Source organism: Hylobates moloch, unplaced genomic scaffold, assembly GCF_009828535.3.
Source record: "Hylobates moloch isolate HMO894 unplaced genomic scaffold, HMol_V3 SCAFFOLD_7, whole genome shotgun sequence".
Lineage (NCBI taxonomy): Eukaryota > Metazoa > Chordata > Mammalia > Primates > Hylobatidae > Hylobates > Hylobates moloch.
Genome location: NW_026652282.1, coordinates 16,343,826 through 16,365,615, shown reverse-complemented (window position 1 = coordinate 16,365,615; position 21,790 = coordinate 16,343,826). Strand labels below are relative to the sequence as shown.

General features: G+C 43.0%; 1 protein-coding gene across 1 annotated transcript in view; it reads left to right on the top strand.

The window, feature by feature from the left end:
- Positions 1-21,790, top strand: part of SH3KBP1 (SH3 domain containing kinase binding protein 1) — a 311,149-nt gene that overhangs the window by 202,815 nt on the left and 86,544 nt on the right. The window contains exon 9 of the mRNA XM_058441837.1: positions 8,473-8,567. Coding sequence (XP_058297820.1) covers positions 8,473-8,567 — 95 coding nt within the window. The remainder of the gene's footprint in view (positions 1-8,472; positions 8,568-21,790) is intronic.

The window sequence follows — 21,790 nt, the reverse complement described above, 5'->3', positions numbered from 1 at the left end:
GTTTTGATAGGCTCAAGGCAAAGCAGGGCTGCGTGGCAAGGGGTCAGCATCAGGTCTTGACTGTGAGGTGGACTCAGGTCCGGTTTCTTTGGCAGCTACCAAGTGAAGATAGATGTGTAGTGCTGTGTCCAGAAACCCCTTACATGAGGCGCTGCACTTGGGCTGGAAATGAAGACTGCTTCTCTCGGTCAAGTGGCTTAGTGCCTTTAGGCAAGAGTGGAATGTTTCATTCTTCCTGATATAATTTTTTAAAAAACCAAGTTTCTGGTAGTTTGTGTCTAAAATCACATACTTTGTCAGGGAGTGAGAAAGTAGGAGCACTCCAAGAAGAAGGTTGTTAAGGACACTTTGCAACTACTGCATATGCTTGGGAGAGAAACACTGTTTCCTGATCACTTTGCAGGTGGCCTTATCTGTGTCTGTTGCCCCAGCCTCAAGAATGGCTGGGCAGATTGCTACTTACTCAGTGCAGCTCGTTTTTGCTTTCTCACCACATGTTTAAATAGGAAAAAGAAAAAAAAAAAAAAGAAGGGTCAACTCTCTTGTGTTGGGTTTTCCTCAGCTTCATAATATATACCCAGGAACTCTGATCCTATTTTTTCAGACTCAGTGGTTTTGCTCACATATCCTCCCCCAAACTCACTCATTCTTGGGCCTGGGGACTTGGGCACATCCAATTTGCTGCAGCATGTTTCGTATTCACCCCTTTAGTGCCTCCCATGCCTGCCATGTACTGAAGCCCCTCATGCTTGATGTCCCAGGGGTACCCACCTCTTCCTAAGAAGCACCTTTCATCACTTGCTCCCCAATACAGACATCGCTGTCTGGATTCAGGGTGGGAGCCTTCCCAGGAGGGTGCCCAGCCTACCCATGTGGCTTAAGATCTGCATTTCAAATACAGTCCTCTTGAGAAAAAGGTTAACTCCCTTTGTGTTTTCCTGGTAGGTTTTCTTTCTCCCAAAGACTCTCCAAGGAGCTTCTCATCTGAGCTTCTCGTCTGAAAGTACCATGGAGAGGAGCAGTGATCCAGCCTCTGCTCCATTGTAGAGACAAGAAGGGCTTTGCTTGTCAGATTTTCATTTCTTCTTTTTAAAATATACTTCTCTTTTTAGAGTAGGTTAAATGGTGTCATAATTCATACTTGTGAAATAATTTGAAAGTCAAATTCCCAACAGCATCCGAGACCGAAGGTGGTTGTTTGGAGTTATGGTCAGCTTCTTCATAAAGGAAGACACTGGGTTGGTGTTGACAGACATACTGACGGACACATCGTGTTTCATTTCTCCGTCTCAATTTAAATGTAGACCACGGCTTCTTCACCTCAGCAGTATTGACATTTGGGCGGGATCATTGTCTGTTGGTGGGCGCTGTCCTCTGTGTGCATTGTAGAATGTTTAGCAGCATCCCTGGCCTCTACCCACTAGATGCCAGTAGCACTCAACCCCCATTCCCTGCCAAGTTCTAATAAGTAAAATTGTCTCCAGGTATTGCCAATATTTCCTGGGAAGCCCTAGTTTCAAACTGCTGGTATAGACTGTAGTAAGCCCCACAAGGACATTGTGGCATCCCTGCTGCCTGGCATGCAGTGTACACTCAGTTGTTATTTACTGAATAGATGACAAACCTAATATGTATTTCACTACCCCTCACTAGCCCCAGATCCTCAGAATCTGACCCAGAACTGGAGTTCCTGTCTAAATCTAGCATATGGCACACCCACCCCCAGTGCTACCACCATACTGGTCCACCCTCCAAGTCCCCACAACTGTTTTGCTCCTTCCTGGAATTAAACATTTGTTAATACCCATTACTAGACCAGTGGTTCTCACAGCGTGGTCCCAGAACTAGCAGCAGCAGGAGCATCACCTAGGAACTTGTTAGAAATGCAAATACCAGCCCTACAGAATCAGAACCCCTGGGGGTGGGGCCCAGTTCATCTATTTTTACAAGCTCTCCACCTGATGCCAATGCCCACTCAAGCCTGAGAACCACTGACCTAGACTAAGGCTTTTTTTTTTTTTTTTTTTTTTTTGATACAGAGTCTCGCTCTTTCACCCAGGCTGGACTGCAGTGGCGCTATCTCAGCTCACTGCAAGCTCCACCTCCTGGGTTCACACCATTCTCCTGCCTCAGCCTCCCTAGTAGCTGGGACTGCAGGCGCCCGCCACCGCGCCCAGCTAATTTTTTGTATTTTTAGTAGAGACAGGGTTTCACCATGTTAGCCAGGATGGTCTCGATCTCCTGACCTCGTGATCCACCCACCTCGGCCTCCCAAAGTGCTGGGATTACAGGCGTGAGCCACCGCACCCGGCCTTTTGTTTTCTTTTTTTTTTTTTGGAGATGGAGTTCTGCTGTGTCGCCTAGGCTGGAGTGCAGTGGTGCAATCTCGGCTCATTGCAACCTCCGCCTCCCGGGTTTAAGCAATTCTCCTGCCTCAGCCTCCTGAGTAGCTGGGACTACAGGCACCCACCACCAAGCCTGGCTAATTTTTGTATTTTTAGTAGAGACAGGGTTTCACTATGTTGGCTAAGCTGGTCTCAAACTCCTGACCTCGTGATCTGCCCGCCTCGGCCTCCCAAAGTTCTGAGATTACGGACGTGAGCCACCGCGCCTGGCCAGACTAAGGTTTTTAAAGCTTCCCTGATGATGAGAATCACCAGAGTATGTGTTTAGTAAATGGATTCCTGGTCCCACCTCAGATCTGAAGATTCAGATCTGCAGGGAAGAGGTCTGGGAAGATAATAGAATGAACAGGTGCCCCACAAAATTCTTATCAGGGATGATTGGTTGGGAAACATACCCCAATCCTACTCCTCTGGTCAATGTCCTAGAACATTGTACAAAGCCCACTGTCATTTTCTTCCTCTCTGACAAGATCCTGAGTCTCTTGTTGGGAAAGTGATTGTCCCGTTTCAGATACTCTGACACTTTAAGCCGAATGCATGGCTCTCATCCTATCTTCACTGTTGTCTGGTCAACACTGTATGTATGCAAACCCTTTTCTGCTACTTGAGCTCCTCGAGCAGATAGTGTCTTGTTTACCTTAACTTCTCTTTCCTAGAATATAATAGAAGTCCACACGCTTATGTGCAATTCCAAAATACAAAAAGCTCTGAAAACTAAAATGTTTTATTACTCACTGGGTGATAAAACTTGTTCTGGACTGACATATGCCTACTCATAGTCTTTATTTTTCCCACTTGGAGTGACCAGTCATCCATTTACTGCAGAATTTTAATGGTTGGGTGCAGCCCCAGCCCCCAGCTGAGGATGTTACATATTATATGATATATGCAGTATATTTCCTTTCTAAAATCTGAATAATCCTGTCCCCAGGGGTTCTGAGTGAGGGATTACCAGCCAGTAGTGTCTGAGATAATATTTGTCAGTTGAACGAGAGAATTTCTGATTATGATGTTGGTGAAACTAGACTATCCCTGAGCTTGATACTTTTGTTGTACTGTCCCAAGGGAAAGGAAAACTCCAGTTTTAGGTGTGACCTGGTACTTTCCAAATGCTGCTTAAAGCTCTAAAAGTCTTCCTACCAGAATCTGCCTATGACACATGGGGTTTTGATCTTTATACCCTAAAACTGAGCTCAGAGAGTTGTCCTGGATTTAATGTTATTTCCTTCTGTGTATATGTTCAGCTTGCTGATATATTTATTCTGTTGGTTCTGCTTTTATTTTTTTTTTAAGCTGAGAGGGTTTCTGCTTGTTTGTTTGAAGTTGGTTTGTTTTTATTGAATAGATTATAAAACTAGCTGCAGGCAGTCATGTGATGTGGGCATGTGAGTTCAATTCCTTTAACAGTCTGTTTTTAATATTATGTAAATTTCTAAAAGTTTAGAGATTGAAATAATGTTTTTTGGGGAGGGTGTAAATCATGACTGGACATTTTGGTGACTTTAATAGAGCAAGCTTCTTAAAATTTGAAAGCCAATAATTAGTACAGGGTCTCTTGATGTGGGAACTAGGTAACTAACAGCTTTGGGGTCCTCAAACCTTCTGATACTGTACACGTTTTCTCTGCACATTTGAGTGTGTGTGTGCATGGTTTGTTGTGTCGTGGTTTTTTTTTCTGGAAAGAGTCATTGCTTTTTATCAGATTCTTAAAGGACTCTAAGACAAAAAAAGGCTTAAGAACTGATTTAGGATTTCAGTCTTATGCTAATTCATTAGTCATTTTTAACCTTTCTAAAGAAAAAAGACAATCATCTCAAATTGCTGGATAAATTATGCTTTATTTCTCTCTCTCTCTCTCTCTCTCTCTGTGTGTGTGTGTGTGTGTGTCTATTCATTCCTATTTGATCTCTAATTAAATCCATCCAATTGGTGAATAGATGGAAAATGCCTGCCTCCCAAAATTAATTTAATTCCCTTCTTCTCCAACTCTGTCCAATACTCATTTAAAATTTATAATCTTCTCACGTCCAAAGGATCTGGAATTATACCCTTCTTTTAAGACATATCAAATGTCTCCTCTTTTGAGAACTTTCTCCTGAATGTAATCTTGCCTTTCTCTGAAACACAACAATATTCCATCATAGTGAGTTTATGTGTATGCATGGGTTTGTCTTTTCTTTCTGCTATTCTCCTCCCCTTGCTTTTCTCCAAGAATTAGACTGTCACTTCCATGCAGGGACAGGAGGGAGTGGTTGGGCTTACTTGTGTATTACAGTCCCCCAAATTGGCAATATCTTTTTCATGGTGGTGGTCCAATAAATATTTAAGTGGAAGTCAGGAACATCTTTGTTCCATATACTTTAACATTAAAACCACAGACTCAGAGTTAATAACTTTTTTGCAGATAACAGTTTTGAGTGTCTTAAAGCCACTGATACATCCAATGCAACATAATATTTTTTTCTTTCTTCTAAAAAAAAAAAAAGGGATACATGTGCAGAATGTGCAGGTTTGTTACACAGGTATATGTGTGCCATGGTGGTTTGCTGCACCTATTGACCCATCCTCTAAGTTCCCTCCCCTCATCCCCCACCCCCCAACAGGCCCTGGTATGTGTTGTTCCCCTCTCTGTGTCCATGTGTTCTCAATGTTCAACTCCCACTTATGAGTGAGACCATGCGGTGCTTGGTTTTCTGTCCCTGTGTCAGTCTGCTAAGGATGATGGCTTCCAGCTTCATCCATGTCCCTGCAAAGGACATGATCTCATTCCTTTTTATGGCTGCATAGTATTCCATGGTGTATATGTACCACATTTTCTTTATCCAGAAATATTTTTGTTTTCTAATACTACTGAATTCAGGCTCAAATGCCTCATCAGTAAAAATAAATTCTTATTTTAAAATATATCATAATAAATTAAAGTGTGTGAAGCTAATGGTTGCCGGGTTTGGTCAGGAGTTCTGGGTGATAGTGCCTGTGGCTAGAGTCATGAAAAGTCACAGCTCAAAGTCAGATCTGCCAGGAACTCAGGTCTAGCCAAGTGTGCCCCTTGGAGCCCTCAGAGCTTCACTGACATCTCTTCGGGGACCTGGGTGGGAGATGGGACAGCCCTACTCCCCAGCCAGAACAGCTCTGTTTTAGTTGCTTTATATTTGAGCTCTGGAATACCTTGCAATTTGCTAAGTGTCCTGCTGAAATTAACCAGACTCTCCTCTCTCCCCTCCTTGGCTGGTCCCTGATTTTACACCTGAGGACACTGAGGTCATCCAGAGTTGTAGTGTGATTGTCTCAGGTCATGTGCTTGCGAAAGCCCAGCTGGGAACCCAACCTAGTCCCAAGTATCCTGCCTTCTGGCCCACAGTCCTCTCGTCCTCCTCCTTGTGGCCCCTCCAAGTGTTCCTCCACTTTATAGGGGTCACTTGGAGATCATCAAGAAACATTGAGTGGGAGCTCTGTGTCAGGTTCTGGGGGTGCAAAGAGGGCTGAGATATGCTGCAGCAACCCCTGGCACCAGTATCTCCTCTTTTTCTCTAACAGTGGTGCTTTCTGGATAATTCTGTGTCTAATGCCTTACACATAAAACAGCATAGCTGCACAGTCGAAGTGTTCTAAAGCTGGATTATGGTGATGGTTACACAACTGTATAAATTTATTAAAACTCATCAAATTATCTCTGATTTTCTTGGCATTCCTCTTGCAGTTGAAATATGATTTCAAGAGCACCAAACACTGTACTGACGTCCAACAAAGATAAAACTGTTAAAAGGAGAATGGCAGGGGCAACTGTCTTCCTCAAGTCTGCCTGTCTGTCTCTCCGTGTCTGTCTCTCTCTCTCTCTCTATCTCTGTCTCTCTCTCTCTCTCTGTCTCTCCATGTCTCTCTCTCTGTGTGTCTCTCCGTGTCTCTCTCGGTCTCTCCATCTCTCTCTCTCTCTTTCTTTCCCTCTCTCTCTCTCTCTCACACACACACACACACACACACACACACACACACACACACACACACTCCAGGGAACAAAATCTAACAGCCTCTCCCACCCCCAGCAGATTTCCTCTCACATCTCATTGGCTGCAAATAGAGCACCTGCCCATCCCTAAACCAATCACCAACAAAAGAGAGTGAGATTAACATTATTTGCCTGGACATATTTTGCTTTATCCCCAGGGCTGTGAGAGGGTTCCATGTTCCTGAATGTAATGCCTGAACAAATTAGGATTCTGTGAACTAGGAAGAGGGTGGGGAATGTCTGCTGGGATGTTAACCAACAGTCTCTATTACACTTAATTAACTTTTTTTGACTGAAGGGAACAGAAACATGACCTGTTCTTTCTTTGTTGGCTGTGGGTTTCTGTATTCTTTGTAAAAATTGTTCCATGATTTCCATCCAAATAATTATTCTTAAAGCCAGGACTCTGTAGTGCAGTTCTTCAGTGATACTGTGTTTGTGTTGTAAGTTTTGAGGTTGGCAGTCATATTTCACTAGCACAGTCAATAGGAAAATTGGTGAGGAGCTGTCATTATCCCATTTAAACATGTTTTAACTTTTTCTGTCTCTGTAGAACATTTGACCAATTCATATTTGGGGAGGTTTGCTATTACTAAGTAAAGAGAGATAGAACGTTGGTAACTATGTGGGTTTAGGAATATGGTATTGATGGGATTTAGAACTATTGCCCCTCAGCACAGATTAAGGGGCAAAAGCCATTAGAGGCCCAGAATACCCAAGATGGAAGATTTCCAACACTAGGACAGGGAATGTAACTAATAATTTCAAGCTATTGTAACAGAATATGAAAACATCTGCACAAAAGCAAAGTGAATACCACCTCTCCTCCCTTCACTCCTTCCCCTTCCTCCCTCTGTTCTCTGTCCTATCCCAACCCTAGACCACAGTGTATCTGTATTATGGATTTCTTAATTGCTTTTATTTTATATGTCACAATCTCTGGTTGTTGGGATGTTAACCAAAATAAATAAACACATTTCAGTAATATAAATTACACTAGGAACAATATAATTGCCATCAAGAGGTTACCTCTAAGACATAGCTCTAGGTTGTGATCCATCTGCAGGAACGGGCCTGATGCTTGGGAAATATCTAAGGCCACTCACAGCCATTAGGTTTGTTGACTTTGATGCAGAATAATCGATGCCTGTCCCAGTAGATACTAATTCTCTTGAATTTTTCTTTCCACCTTCTGTCCTGAATCATCAAGGCCTAGTTTTTCAAGTCTCCATTTCCGAAATACAAATGTTTTCACTATCTTTGTAACTTGTGCTTTCAGATAAATAGAGATGATTTAACAGCACATAGACTTTCAAAAGCATGTAATTCAGGACATACTTAAATCGATTTTTAGTGGCCTTAGTATTTTTCCCTCTTTGGTGAGGGCTATTGCATCTCTTTGCTGAGGAACAGCCATCTATGCATAGGGAGGTTCCCACAGAAAGGCCATGGGACATATTTGAACAAGCTTACCCCCACACATATGTGTGTAAAGAATGTTCAGTCAATACTTGTTGGCTGTTTATGGTTGGCATGTGCTTACATAGAAATACATTGACATTTGTCTCTTAAGACATACCATAATGGGGTAACTTTTCATTGTTTTATGTACCCTGGTAGCTTTGTAACATATATAAATACCTTGTTTCTAATTTAGTAATGTGTGGGAAAAGGCAGTGAGGCAAAACTTAAGGTTTTTTTGCCCTCTGTAGACTATATATGTTTATGCATGCACTTGAAGAGTATATAAAATGGTATATGTCTGTTTTCCTGACATACCATTTTTTACCTTTCTGCCAGAGAAAAGCAAAGCAGTCAGGGGCATCTCATGATGTCACATGATTTGTAAGGGGAAAAAAAATGGAAGCCAATAAACATACATGAGCCAAAAATGAGCACTCTCGGGTCATTTCCTGAGGGTCACCCTTTCTTCATGCAGCAGTAATATGCTACCTGTTAAGTGTGCCTTTCCCTGAACTTAATGTGATAGAGATCATTTTCTCCTGGGCCAGCTCATTAGATAAAGCATTTTAAAGGTTATGTTTTCTGTTTTTCTTATAGGCAAGGATTACTGCAAAGTAATATTTCCATATGAGGCACAGAATGATGATGAATTGACAATCAAAGAAGGAGATATAGTCACTCTCATCAATAAGGTAAACAAAGGTTGTCTTCTACCTTGTAAACCACAAACTCCTTTGGGGTGTTGACTGGACAGTACAAGCTTTTGCTTCAGCGCTTGAAAGCTTGGTTTTCTCAGTCCTGAACTTGTGAGGAAGAATCTTGCATCTTTCCTTTTGATCAAGCTAAGCCCAGCATCCAAGTGAATGCATTCCTTGAGACGAGAATAGATTTGTTTGCATTAGGACCAGCTGCAGATTTGCATGGTCCTTCAGAAAAGTCTGTTCCAGACGGAATAACCCAAAAGGCAGCCTGCTTGGCTGGAGATCCTGCCCTCCACAGCAGCCAGGCTGCAGAGCTCTGTGTCCTGAGGTATCCGAGGAGGAGTTTTTTTTAAAAGGCTGGTCATGCCTCACAGGCAGAAAACACTTACAGAATGCTTGCTGTTCAGATCAAAGACAGGTAGAGTGCCTGAGAGAATTTTTCCTGTCTCATTTGGGCTAAGAAGGTTGAATGATTTTATTATTATTAGAGCCAGAGCCCTGTAAATAAACAGAGAGCTATAAAATCTGTGTGAAGTGATGCAGTTGAACAGGGACCTTGGCTGTGTACTCTGTGTGCTTTCACACAATGGTACTCACCAAGTAGGTGGTTGAAAGATATATTATTTAAGCAATACCCAGAATAGATGACTTTTTCTCTGAAGAACAGCATTTTTGTGATGGTCAAATACGGTGAGAAGCTGAATGGTCTTGAAGATGTGTATGGTGGTTTTATTCTTGTATTCAGGGGAGTGACAGGGAACTTATCACAGTTCCCTTAGCACAAGTGTGACTTGGGAGATCATTGTGGCTGCCTGTGCTGGCTCTCGCAGGGCTGGGAAGCCTTGGCAGGGTGGAGGATGCAGGGAAGGGGAAGAGATTGCAGGTGCGTAGAGTGGGGTTAGGCCCAGGGTCCCGCCGACTGTGGCCATTACTGAGAGGGTGGAGACTGGCCCTACCCCTCCCCTAGGGCTTGTCCATAAGGTGATCAGTAAGATTTACCTTTGTTATCAAGAGGTTACCTCTAAGACATGGCTTTAGAGATTGTGTGTTTTAAGAGCCAAAGCCAAAGATGCCAGGGAACTAATGACCCCAGAAGTTAACTAGCTTGCCAAAGGTCAGGAGTTTAAGGGAGAAAGCTGGTCCTCTCATGGACTCCATATAACAGTGGTATGGAGTATATAATGCTTTCTGGAAGAGCAAATCATTCCCTGTTTTGCAGATCACCCAAGAACTCGTCCATCTTTTTACCTGTAAAGTATTCTCCCCTGAAGTTGTTTCAGTATGTCTGTGTAGGTGTTGAACGTGGCAGGAGGAAATGAGGGGAAGAATGCTTCCCTTGTTGTTTTCTGCAAATGAGGCAGAAGTGATTCTTTTCTGTTTTTTTCAGATTGCTTTCTGATACACAGTGCATTTCCTGTTTTTAATCAGACCTGTAACCAAACAAGCGGAATAAGGAAGTTGTTAAATGGGTGTGAAGCACAATACGAATGCTATAATAATTAGCACAGATAATTTGGTTTTAGAAATACTGGGAAAGGGCTAGAGCGCTTTTTTCCCCCTTGATGATAAAGCAACCAGAGAATTAAATAACTGCTATTCTTTGCAGTGGGAGGGAGGGAGGGGACTCACTAGCCTGTTTTTGTTTTGTCTTTGGAAGAGAGGGAGCCTCTTTTTAGAAAACCTGGTATGTCAATAATATTTAATGAGGTCTGAGAAAAGACACACATCTATTTCTATTTTAACATATTATACTCCAGTCCTTCCATTTGAATACATATCATAATGAGAACACATTCATCTTGATGATTTTGTTCCTAACCTCCCAGCCTGAGATCCAGTCTGATAAAAATTAACGTGATTTTTCTAATGACCTTAGTCAGAAAGGGAGTATCTATCGGTCCCATCCACATGGTACAGATAAATGAACAGGTAGATGTGGCAGGCTGCTTTCAAGAGTGTCCTGAAGGTTACATCCTATTTCTCTGGTTTCATAGATTAACGTATTTGAAAGCAGTTTAGAAACTGAAGCAGCACACTGCTATTAATATTATATTTGCAAAACATGACGTTGTCATCTCCGCTGTACACTTGGTCTGTTGACCTGACTTTCACACTGATCCAACTCCTCCGGCCTAGAGTTCTCATATCACCATTTTGACACTTGGTCCTCCTAGTCCCGCCCTGCTCCCACCCCCAAGCCTTTCTCCATCCCTGCCACTTCCTGCCCTGCAGAGCTAAGCATAGGCTTGAGTTGTTCTGTATCTGTCCAGGCCAGGTGAGCAAGGACCAGGCTTCCTCCATCCTTCTTTCTCTAGCACCCACCGTAGCACCTGGTCTGGAGGAGAGCCCTGGGGTGGTGAAGGATGGAGGGATGTTCCCCCCCGGCTCCAGTGTCCCCTACCCACTTCATCCCTAGCACCTCAGCCCCTTCTTTTTGTCATTCTCTAACAATGCTGTGCTCACTTACCCTTCTGCACCAATCAAAATCTTTAGTAACTTTCTTTTTCTTTATTGTAAAATCCAGATAGATGATCCTAGCACTCCTTCACCTGGCCTGGCCTCAGTCTGTCTTGGTGGCCTTGGTCCATGTGGCTGTTCTGCAGGTACCCCCCGTATATCCCCCTCCTGCTCATGTGTCCTCACTAACTTGACTCGACCATGTTCCTGATGCCCGAGATGCCCTCTGCCTACCCACATCGCTATTTTTTGTTTGTTTTGTTTTATTTTGTTTTTGAGACAGGGTCTCACTCTGTCGCCCAGGCTGGAGTGCAACCATGTGATCTCAGCTCACTGCAACTTCCACCTCCCAGGTTCATGCAATTCTCCCACCTCAGCCTCCTGAGTAGCTGGGATTACAGATGTGTGCCACCATGGCTGGCTAATTTTTGTATTTCTAGTAGAGATGGGGTTTTACCATGTTGCTCAGGCTGGTCTCGAACTCCTGACCTCAAGTGATCCACCCACCTCAGCCTCCCAAAGTGCTGTGATTACAGGTGTGAGCCGCCGCAGCCGGCCTAGCCACTGCACCCAGCTTCCAGTTTGCTGGGGTTTTTTGGATAGCTAATCACACAGCCAGTCTTAACTCATGCTGCTTGGGCCCATTTTAGAGCTTGCTGCTTAAGAAAATCCTTTATGCTCTATCATTTTGCTTTTATTATTTTTTTATACAACCTGCTGGGAAATCAGATCTCTTGCTATCCCGTGGTTGTGCGGATTTTTACTTTTATTTCCATAAAATGCCTGCCAGCCTTAACCTAGCATTCCAGTTTGCTGGAAGCAGTGTGTTCAGATGACAAGTGCCATGTAGGCTACCAGCTCCTGGAACCAGGGTTTGAATCCCAGCTCCACTGTTCCTGGCTGTGTCTCTTCGGGCATGTTGCTTACCCCCTCCGAGTCTGAGTTTCCTCAGCCATAAAGCAAGGGCCATAAAGCTGACCTCACAGGGCTGCTGCGAGGATTTACTCTGGCAGAGAGGGGTCTGTCAGTGGCACCCATAATTCTAGGAATTGTCACCCAGCCCTGGCTGCTCTTTCTTGGGCCCTGGAAGAGGGAATGGAAGGGCTCTTGTGTCTTGAGGCTGGAATGCCATGACGTTAAGTAGGTTAAAATGGTGAAAAATCCACCTAAAATAGTTAAGTATTCACAGTGGAGGAGATTTTAGCAAGAATTTGGAAAGAAAACATGCCATAAATATTTTGCTTGCTGAAAGTGGGAAGAATGGAGTCGGAGCCTGTAAAACCCTGCTGACATTATAGAAAATTGTTACTCTTCCTCTAAGTTAGGAATCGCCCGGAAGTTCATTGAGATGATTGTATACTATTGCTATTATAAAATGAATGGTTTCACCATGATCTGTTTAATATGCATTCTGATACGCGTATTTATTGGATGTAGGAGTTGAGGTGAAAGACCTGAATTGCTGTTCTCTAAATTCTGTGTTCGCCGTAGAGGTTCCTGATAGACCCCGAATTCCTCTGACATTTGCTTTGGTATCAGTGAAGGTGGTTTCCCTTTGCCCTGCTTTTCTGTGCTGTAGCAGGAGTCACAGAGCAGGCTTTGCCCTCATTTTTAGCCCTAGATTGTCAGTTCATGTGGCTTTCTAGAAAATGAGTCAGACACCTTTAGTGGGTGTGTATAAGCCCTCTGCAGTTCCCGAAATAATGTGCAAAGACCCAAACTATTTCTGTGTGTCCCTGGAAACCAGGAGGAAGTGTGGCAACCTGAATGGTTTGTTTTCTAGTTTATTTATAAAGAATTCTTGTGAATTTAGGAACATTTCCACTCGTGCAGAACACACCTGTGTTTAGCTTTTATTTCCAGTCACTCAAAAATAACTCCCGCGTCTGTGTTCCTGCCACCCCCATCCCTGCCTTCCTGATTTGTGCTCAGAGTGTGTTTGAAAAGGTTCTAAAGCTTCTGGGTCTCATTCCCAACTGGAGAAGCTTCCTGGAGAAGGGCTGAGGGCAGCTTGGCAGGAGCTATGCCAGGGCTCAGCTGCAAGTGTGAGATGGCCATTGGAAGGTGTCCCACACTGTGGCTGCTGCCGCTTGGGGCAGAATGAGCCCAGCTGTGGAGAGTGGCCATGTTCCCACTCTTGGCCAACAGCCTCTTGGCCTCAGAGCAACAGCCGTTCCTCACAGCTCCCACTAACCTAGGAGGAAAGGCTTCCTCTGTGACCCCATTGTAAACAAGGACCTTTAGATGTTTCTTATTAAACAGGCTTCCTTGGGTAGTTGTGTCTTTGACCCTTAAAGCATACTCAACCCCCATGTCTTCATTGTTTTAAGCCTATTTGATGACATCAAGATCAACGCTTAGAAAGCTAACATTATTGGTCAAAATCGTGGAGTCTTAGAGATGGAGGGAAGGGAACGTAGGCAATATTAGCTAGCATTAATGTTCATGGAAGGAAACTGATAGACACACCCTAGAGAAAGAGGGGACCCAGGCCGGGCTCAGTGGCTCCCGTCTCTAATCCTAGCAGTTTGAGTGGCTGAGATGGGAGGATCACTTGAGCCTGGGAGTTTGAGACCAGCCTGGATAACATGGTGAAACCCCATCTTCACACACACAAAAAAACAAAAATTAGCCAGGTGTGGCGTTGTGTTCCTATAGTTCCAGCTACTCGGGAGGCTGAGGCGGGAGGGTTGCCTGAGCCCGGGAGGTTGAGGCTGCGGTGAGCCATAATTGTGCCACTGTACTCAGGCCTGGGGGACAGAGTGGGACCCTGTCCCCCAAACCACAAAAAAGAGGGGACCCAGAATATTAGCTAAAGACAGTTAGTGGCATCCCCAACACAGTAGTACAGTCATCTTTCCTGAGGATTATCCACTGAAGATTATTGACAGTGATTTTAATTTGCACCCTGTCCTCTTCCCCTCACAATGTTCGTTCACTCATTCATTGATTCATTCATTCATTCATTCATTCATACATTGAAGAATATTTATGGTGTGCCAGGAGCTGTGCAAAATGCTGGAATACAATGGTGAGCCAAAAATTCAAACCAGGAATTTTGCTTCTTTGTAGGGACCCCGAGTATTTGGAGCTAGACATGCTGCGAGGGCACAGTTAGAACCGCTCCTTTCATGTCTACCTCAACGTGTTTTCCTCCCTGCTGTCCCAGACAACAGTTGAACATTTAATTAACTTAATAATAGCTAGATCTTTCTCCAGGACCACAGCTTCCCAGCACAGCATTCTGGACCACTGGCAGCAAGAGCCTGGGACCATCATCACCATTCCCCTTTCCTCAAGAGTCTCCCTGGAGCTCAGCATCTCCCCTCATCTTCACAGCAACCCCGGGAATTAGGTGGGATCATGCATGTTCTCTGCAGATTACAAAGGAGGGGCAGAGGCCCAGAATGCTGAAGCAGCTTTCCCGAGGGACTCCCAGCAAGTCATTGGCAGAGCCAGGTCAGAGGTGTCTGCTGACCCTGGGCCAAGTGCTCTTGGAACTTGGGGGCTGGGCAAGGTGGTAACTGCGGGTGGAGTTCGTGTTTCCTGTGGGGCTGAGTCACTTCCAGAGGTGACTCTTGTCTACTCATTGAGAGTCCTCATTGTTACTGGATATCCAGGGCAAGTGTCTGTGGAGTTTCCTTTCTAAGGTAATGACATTATCATTGTTACTTCGCAGAAAAACAATATTACCATGCCATCACCCCATCCTTTGTTGCTGATGCTTGCATTTTGAATCTATGTTTCCCATCTGTTAGGGTCAGGACATCACTGTGGTGGTTTCTGGATTATCCATGACTGTAGGAGTCCACTGTCACCTCTAAAAGAGTGAAATGATGGTCCATGCAGAGGGAATGATGAGTTCAGCTCAGGGTTGACATTGGTTCTTTTTGTGCCTGAGGCCCGCCTCCCCAACTGCTTTCTTCCAGTTTCTTCCCATGCCCAGAGTATTTTGCCTTCCTCTTTTCTTCCCAGCCTGGTTGCCACTTAGATTTCCACTCACTGTCTTGGGGAAAAAAAAAAAAAAAAAAAAGGCAGGCGGGAGTCCTGAGGTCCTTCCTAAGACATTCTGTGATCAACTCTGTTATTTTTTTTGTTCTAATGTTTATTTCCCCTTCCTGCCTCCCTCCCATTAATTCATTAATGAACTAAAACATGTATTCATGAGAAAAATGTTTTCAGATTTCCTTGCTTCCCACCCCACAGGAAAATAAGGTTGCCTTCACAAGGAGAAGCGGCCTTAGGAATCTCAAGCAAGATCCATAGCTTGGTAGGAAGAAAGCCGATCAGCTAAATTGACTGCTGGCCCTGACCCTTTCTTTCTCTCTGAACTGCTGAAGCTTTTAGCAGAGCTCAAATGGTAGGATTAAATGTGGTTCCAAGGGTGAGGAGTAAATTAGCAGGTGTCACCCTGAAGATGATGACATGCTGACAGACCCATTAGACAGGCATGTTTTATGAGTGAATGAAGAAGTTAAGCATAGGTCTGGGATCATCTGGGTTTACAGACATTTGGAAAATGTCAGTGTTGAGCAAATGAGTCATTTATGTCATAGAATGTATTTCTTGCAGCATGGCCTATCTTGTTAGACTGCTTATGTCCTTATTCTAGACAGAAGTCACAATATATCTCCTCCTCAGAGCATTTAAAACCCAAAGGAATACAATTTGTTGCTGTTTTGTCTTCCTTTTATAAGTAGCCAGGACACTGGGACCAGTGAGAAGAATCATTACCATCACGCAGACATAGTTTTAAATTAGATGAGGATGGTAAACATAGGGCTTGGGGTGGGAGAAAATATCTTTTTGGTTTACCAGTAGACAGTTGTTGAAAGGCCACCCCAACATTTTGATGGTCATTATTATAGATTTTTCCTTTGTATCATGGACAGATGAGTTTGCAGCTGATGTAAATTCCCAGGTTCATATGCTTACACAAATTATATAAAACTGTCTAAAGAGATCCTGTGTTTGTTCAACCCAATTGCCATATCTCTGCAGAATGTTGTGCTAAAGTGGCAGGACATCAGTAATCCCCCATCTTGGGACACTTTTTTTTCCCCTCTGCAACACACAGAAAAAAAATCTGTAGGTATCTTAAGGAATTAGAGAAACTCCCCCCTTTTTTCTGTTTCTGTCTCCACCCTTTCTATTTGTATTACTCTGATAGGGGTGTTCTGAGGCTTAAATGACATGTTGTATCTAAAAGTGCTTTGGAAACATAAAGGTTAAATCATAGGGCTGGGTGTAGTGGCTCACATCTGTAATCCCAACACTTCGGGGAGGCTGAGGTAGAAGGATTGCTTGAGCCAAGGAGTTTGAGACCAGCTTGGGCAACATAGCGAGAGACTCTGTCTTTACACACACAATATTTTCTTTAAAGGTTAAATCATAGTTATTGCTATGATAAGTTATTAGAAGAAGATGAAAAGACAAATGCCTGGTAACTGAATGTTCTTTCTTGGTATATTGAACTGTCCTGAAATTAAGGTCAGTACTTCCCCTGAAGTTCCTTTTCATTATTTATTTTAGCTTAGGATGAAAGTAATGTATTACAGTTGTGTAACCTGTCTTGTTCAGTATCTCAAAGCTCTTTGCATTCATATTTGCATTTTATTAAAATACACAGTTTCTGAGATGAAAGTGGCATGGGATACACTTTTTTGTTTGTTTGTTTTTTGAGATGGAGTCTCGCTCTGTCACCCAGGCTGGAGTGCAATAGCGTGATCTTGGCTCACTGCAACCTCCGCCTGTCGGGTTCAAGTGATTCTCCCGCCTCAGCCTCCGAGTAGCTGGGATTACAGGCAACTGCCATCATGCCTGGCTAATTTTTGTGTTTTTGTAGAGACGGGGTTTCACCATGTTGGCCAAGGCTGGTCTTGCACTCCTGACCTCGGGTGATCCGCCCGCCTGTGCCTTCCAAAGTGCTGGGATTACAGGCATAAGCCACCACGCCCGGCGGGGATACACTTTTAAGTAATACTTTAAAATTGTATAAATAACACTCTTGGGAAAAAAATCAGAAAAACAGACAAATAAATACAAAGAAAAAATTACCAGTGACCTTACCACCTTCACATACCTCTTAATATTTTAGCAATTATTCTTTCAGACTTTTTCCATATGTGCACATAATTACAGTTTAAAATAAAAATAGGATCATATTATATACACTATTTTATAATAACCCTCTTTGTCCAAAATACATCATGATTATCCTTGGCAGCATGGGTAAATGATTCCTTAGCATCCTGAATCCTAATGTATGGAGAGAGTACCAAAATCCTCTTTTTTTTTTTTTTTCTTTTTTTTTTTTTGAGTCAGAGTCTCACTCTTTTGCCCAGGCTTGAGTGCAGTGGCATGATCTCGGCTCACTGCCACCTCCGCCTCCTGGGTTCAAGCGATTCTCGTGCCTCAGCCTCCTGATTAGCTGGGACTACAGGCCTGTGCCACCACACCCAGCTAATTTTTGTATTTTTAGTAGGGATGGGGTTTCGCCATGTTGGCCAGGCTGGTCTCAAACTCCTGACCTCAAGTGATCCGCTTGCCTTGGCCTCCCAAAGTGCCGGGATTACAGGCGTGAGCCACTGGGCCTGGCCCTCGACAATCCTCTTTTATGCTTAGCTTGTTTCCAGTTTTTCTTTGTGTTAGACCATGTTGCACATAGTCATCACCCTGTTCAACAGTCTTTGTATGCATTTCTGCCACTTCCTCCTAGCTGTGATACCTTGGCAGGTTACTCATCTCTGTGTGCATAAGTTTTCACATCTGTGAAATGAGAGTAATAATAGTACCTACATCCTGGTGTTGTGAAGATTAAATGAGATGAAGTAGGTAAAGTATTTGGAAAGCCTGGGTCCTAATAGCTGCTACATAAATGTTAGCAGTTACTATTTCCTGATGATAAATTGCTCAGTGTAATACTGTATTGATGCATTTTGAGGGCATATTGAGGATACATCCTGAAAGATTGTGCCAATTTAGTCTCCTCACAGGAGTGCATGCAAATATATTTCCCTATTCTCGTCATCCCTGGATATTATCATTCTTTTTAATCTCTGCTAATGTGCTTTGGGCTCTGCTAATTCTGCATTTTAAAAAATGACTACCAAGCTTGAACATTTTATGCATCATTTCCAATTGATTTTTATAAAAATACCTTATATTCATGACATTAACCTGTCATCTTCATATTACAAATATTTTTTCTTAGTTTATGACTCATGGAGATCTTTAAGAAAAAAAGTCATTAAAATAAATGCCTTTTAGGCTTAAAATTTCCTCATTTTATAGTTAACTGTATAGTGCAGTAAAATGTGTCCTTTTAAGAATAGTTTTGATTAAGGTTTTTATATTTTATTTCTAGCTGGAAATGGTAGCCAACTATTAAATGCATTCTTTTTCTGCCTTCCTCAGGGCTTTCAGTGTTTTAATTTAAAGCTTCTGTCTTTACAGTATTTTTTTTATAGTGGCATTGAGAGAGTCCCTGAGGTTCTGCATGGATGCGTATAAGGATCCCCATATCCTAGACCAGGGTTTGGCAAACTTCTGTAAAGGGCCAGCGAGTAAATATTTCAGGCTTTGTGGGTCATGCAGTCTGTGTCACAATTACTCAACTCTGCCATTTTAGAGCAAAAGCAGCCATAGAGGTAAATGAATGGGTGTAGCAGAGTTCCAATGAAACTTTATTTATGGACACTTAAATTTGAATGTCATGTAATTTTCACATTTCTTGAAATATTCTTCTTTTGATTTTTAAAAACCATTCAAAAATGTAAAAACTATTCTTAGTTTGTGGACCATAGAGAAATAAGTGGCAGGCTAGACTTGGCCCATGGGCTGTAGTTTGCTGGCCCTTAAAATAGAATATCTGGAAATAGACTCATAAAAAAAATCCAGCCAATTAATTTTCAACAAAGATACAAAGACAATTTAAGAGAGGATAATCTTTTCAAGAAATAGTGTTGGCGACCGGGCGTGGTGGCTCACGCCTGTAATCCCAACACTTTGGGAGGCCGAGACAGGCAGATCACAAGGTCAGGAGATCGAGACCATCCTGGCTAACACGGTGAAACCCTGTCTCTACTAAAAATACAAAAAAAAAAAAAAAAAGCCAGGTGTGGTGGCGGGTGCCTGTAGTCTGAGCTACTCGGGAGGCTGAGGCAGGAGAATGGCATGAACCCAGGAGGCGGAGCTTGCAGTGAGCCAAGATCGCGCCACTGCACTCCAACCTGGGCGACAGAGCAAGATTCCGTCTCAAAAAAAAAAAAAAGGTATTGGCACAATTGGACACCCATAGGCAAAAAACAAACAGACAAACAAACAAAAAAAAACAACCTGAACCTATTATACAAATTTAACTCAAAATGGACCATAGATCTACATGTAAAACATAAAACATCAAAAGTTATGTACAAAACACAGGAGAAAAGAGTTGTTAGACATGATACCAAAAACACAATCCATAAAAGAAAAAACTTGCCAAATTGAACTTCAGCAAAATTAAAAACTTTTGCTCTGCAAAGACACTCTTGAGAGAATGTTATTGGCTAGTCTGTTTTTCCTACAAGGCCATCTAAGCCCTAGTGTTCAGGAAGTAATTGCCTGCTACATAATTGCGTGGATTTGAAGGACCTTGGTTTCATTCTGAGTCTTCCTGGGAATACCTCTTGTAATACATGGATCTTTCACATTGGAGCCTTTCCTTGCCCTGTGCCCTTTCTCCCCTATAGTGGCAGGCAGACAGAGCCATACTCCAGTGGTCTGTTCTGGACTCAACTGAGCAGCCCGAGGGCCTGGATTTGACTTTGGAATTGTATTTTTTACTCGCCGCACAGCTCTAGAAGCTAAATCAGCTAAGCATAGATTAAAAGGCACCAAACAAGTTTTCAGGCTAAGAAATATGTTTTCCTAGTAGAAGAATTTCTTAAAAGAAGTGTGGATTTGTCTGGTGAAGAATGGAAGTGGAAGATAGGAATTTAGGAATTTACTAATAGTCGCTGCAGCTGCCTTCAATGTTCCTGACCTTCAAAATGATCATGGCTATGCCCTTCACCTCCTGTTCCTTCCCAGTCCTTATCTGTGGAATGAAGAATACCAACTTCTCCTTTTTTAAAGCTTTCTTTGTATCTCTTAGAAGTGGTGCAGGAGCTAAGAAAATCTCTTAAAACATAATAATAAAAAATGCTTTATGAACGCCACTGTCTACCAGTGAAGCAAAATGATTTTCTCTCATATCTACCATCCTTTTAATGGAAGAAAAGCATGTATTTGGATGCAGAGTCAATGCAGTTCTCTAAACCATAAATGAAGGTAAAAACTCAGCTATAGGATGCACATCCTGGAGGAGTAGACTATACATTCAGCTATGGATGAGCTGTAGGTGCCATTAGAAACAGCTTTTAAGATTTCAGATTAAGTGGTCATCTCAATGTAAATGACCTAGCAAGGTCCCTAGCAACTTTCCCACAAAATGAGAAGTTTCTGTGAAAATGTTGTTACATAAGTTTACATTCTTGATTATATCTTTTTATATTTTTTTAATTTTATTTATTTATTTATTTTGAGACGAAGTCTCACTCTGTCGCCCAGGCTGGAGTACAGTGGCACCATCTCGGCTCACTGCAACTTCTGCCTCCCGGGTTCAAGTGATTCTCGTGCCTCAGTTTTTCAAGTAGCTAGGATTACAGGCATGCGCCACCACACCCGGCTAATTTTTGTATTTTTAGTGGAGATGGGGTTTCACTATGTTGCCCAGGCTAGTCTCAAACTCCTGAGCTCGAGTGATCTGCCCACCTTGGCCTCCCAAAGTGTTGGGATCTCAGGTGTGAGCCACTGCACCCAACCACATACTTGATTGTATTTAAATGGACAGGAAAAAAATGTAAAAGTGCTAGCTTAATAATTTGTATTTTGTGTATGACTTGTTCACATGCCCTTATATATAGTTAACGTCTCTTGGAATACTTAAAGCCATCTTACGAGGACATTAGGAAGGTACTGTCTATATAAGGATCTCCTTTTCACATGATTACTATTTTTTGTGTTTTTTTTTGTTTTGTTTTGTTTCGTTTTGTTTCGAGACAGAGTCTGGCTCTGTTACCCAGGCTGGAGTGCAATGGCACGATCTTGGCTTACTGCAACCTCTGCCTCCTGGGTTCAAGCAATTCTCCTGCCTCGGCCTCCCGAGTAGCTGGGATTACAGGTGCCCACTACCACATCCAGCTAATTTTTGTATTTTTAGTAGAGATGGGGTTTTGCCATGTTGGCCAGGCTGGTCTCAAACTCCTGACTTCAGGTGATCTGCCCTCCTTGGCCTCCCAAAGTGCTGGGATTACAGGCGTGAGCCACCGCTCCTGCCTGATTTTTTTTTTTTTTTTAAGACAGGGTGTCACTCTTGTCACCCAGGCTGGAGTGTGGTGGTGTGATCGCAGCTCACTGCAGCCTTGACCTTCTGGGCTCAGGTAATCCTCCTACCTCAGCTTCCCAAGTAGGTGGGACTACAGGCATACCACCACATCTGGCTAATTTTTTGTAGAGATGGGGTTTTGCCATGTTGTCCAGGTTGGTCTCAAACTCCTAGACTCAAGTGATCCGCCCACCTCAGCCTCCCAAAGTGCTGGGATTACAGGCGTGAACCACTGCACCCAGCCAATTACTGACCCTTGAAGTGGACTTATGGGAGTAGAAATTCTTTCATTCCACAATTAGAAAAAAGGCTAAAGCATAAACATTTTTTTAGAAGACTTAAGATTGCA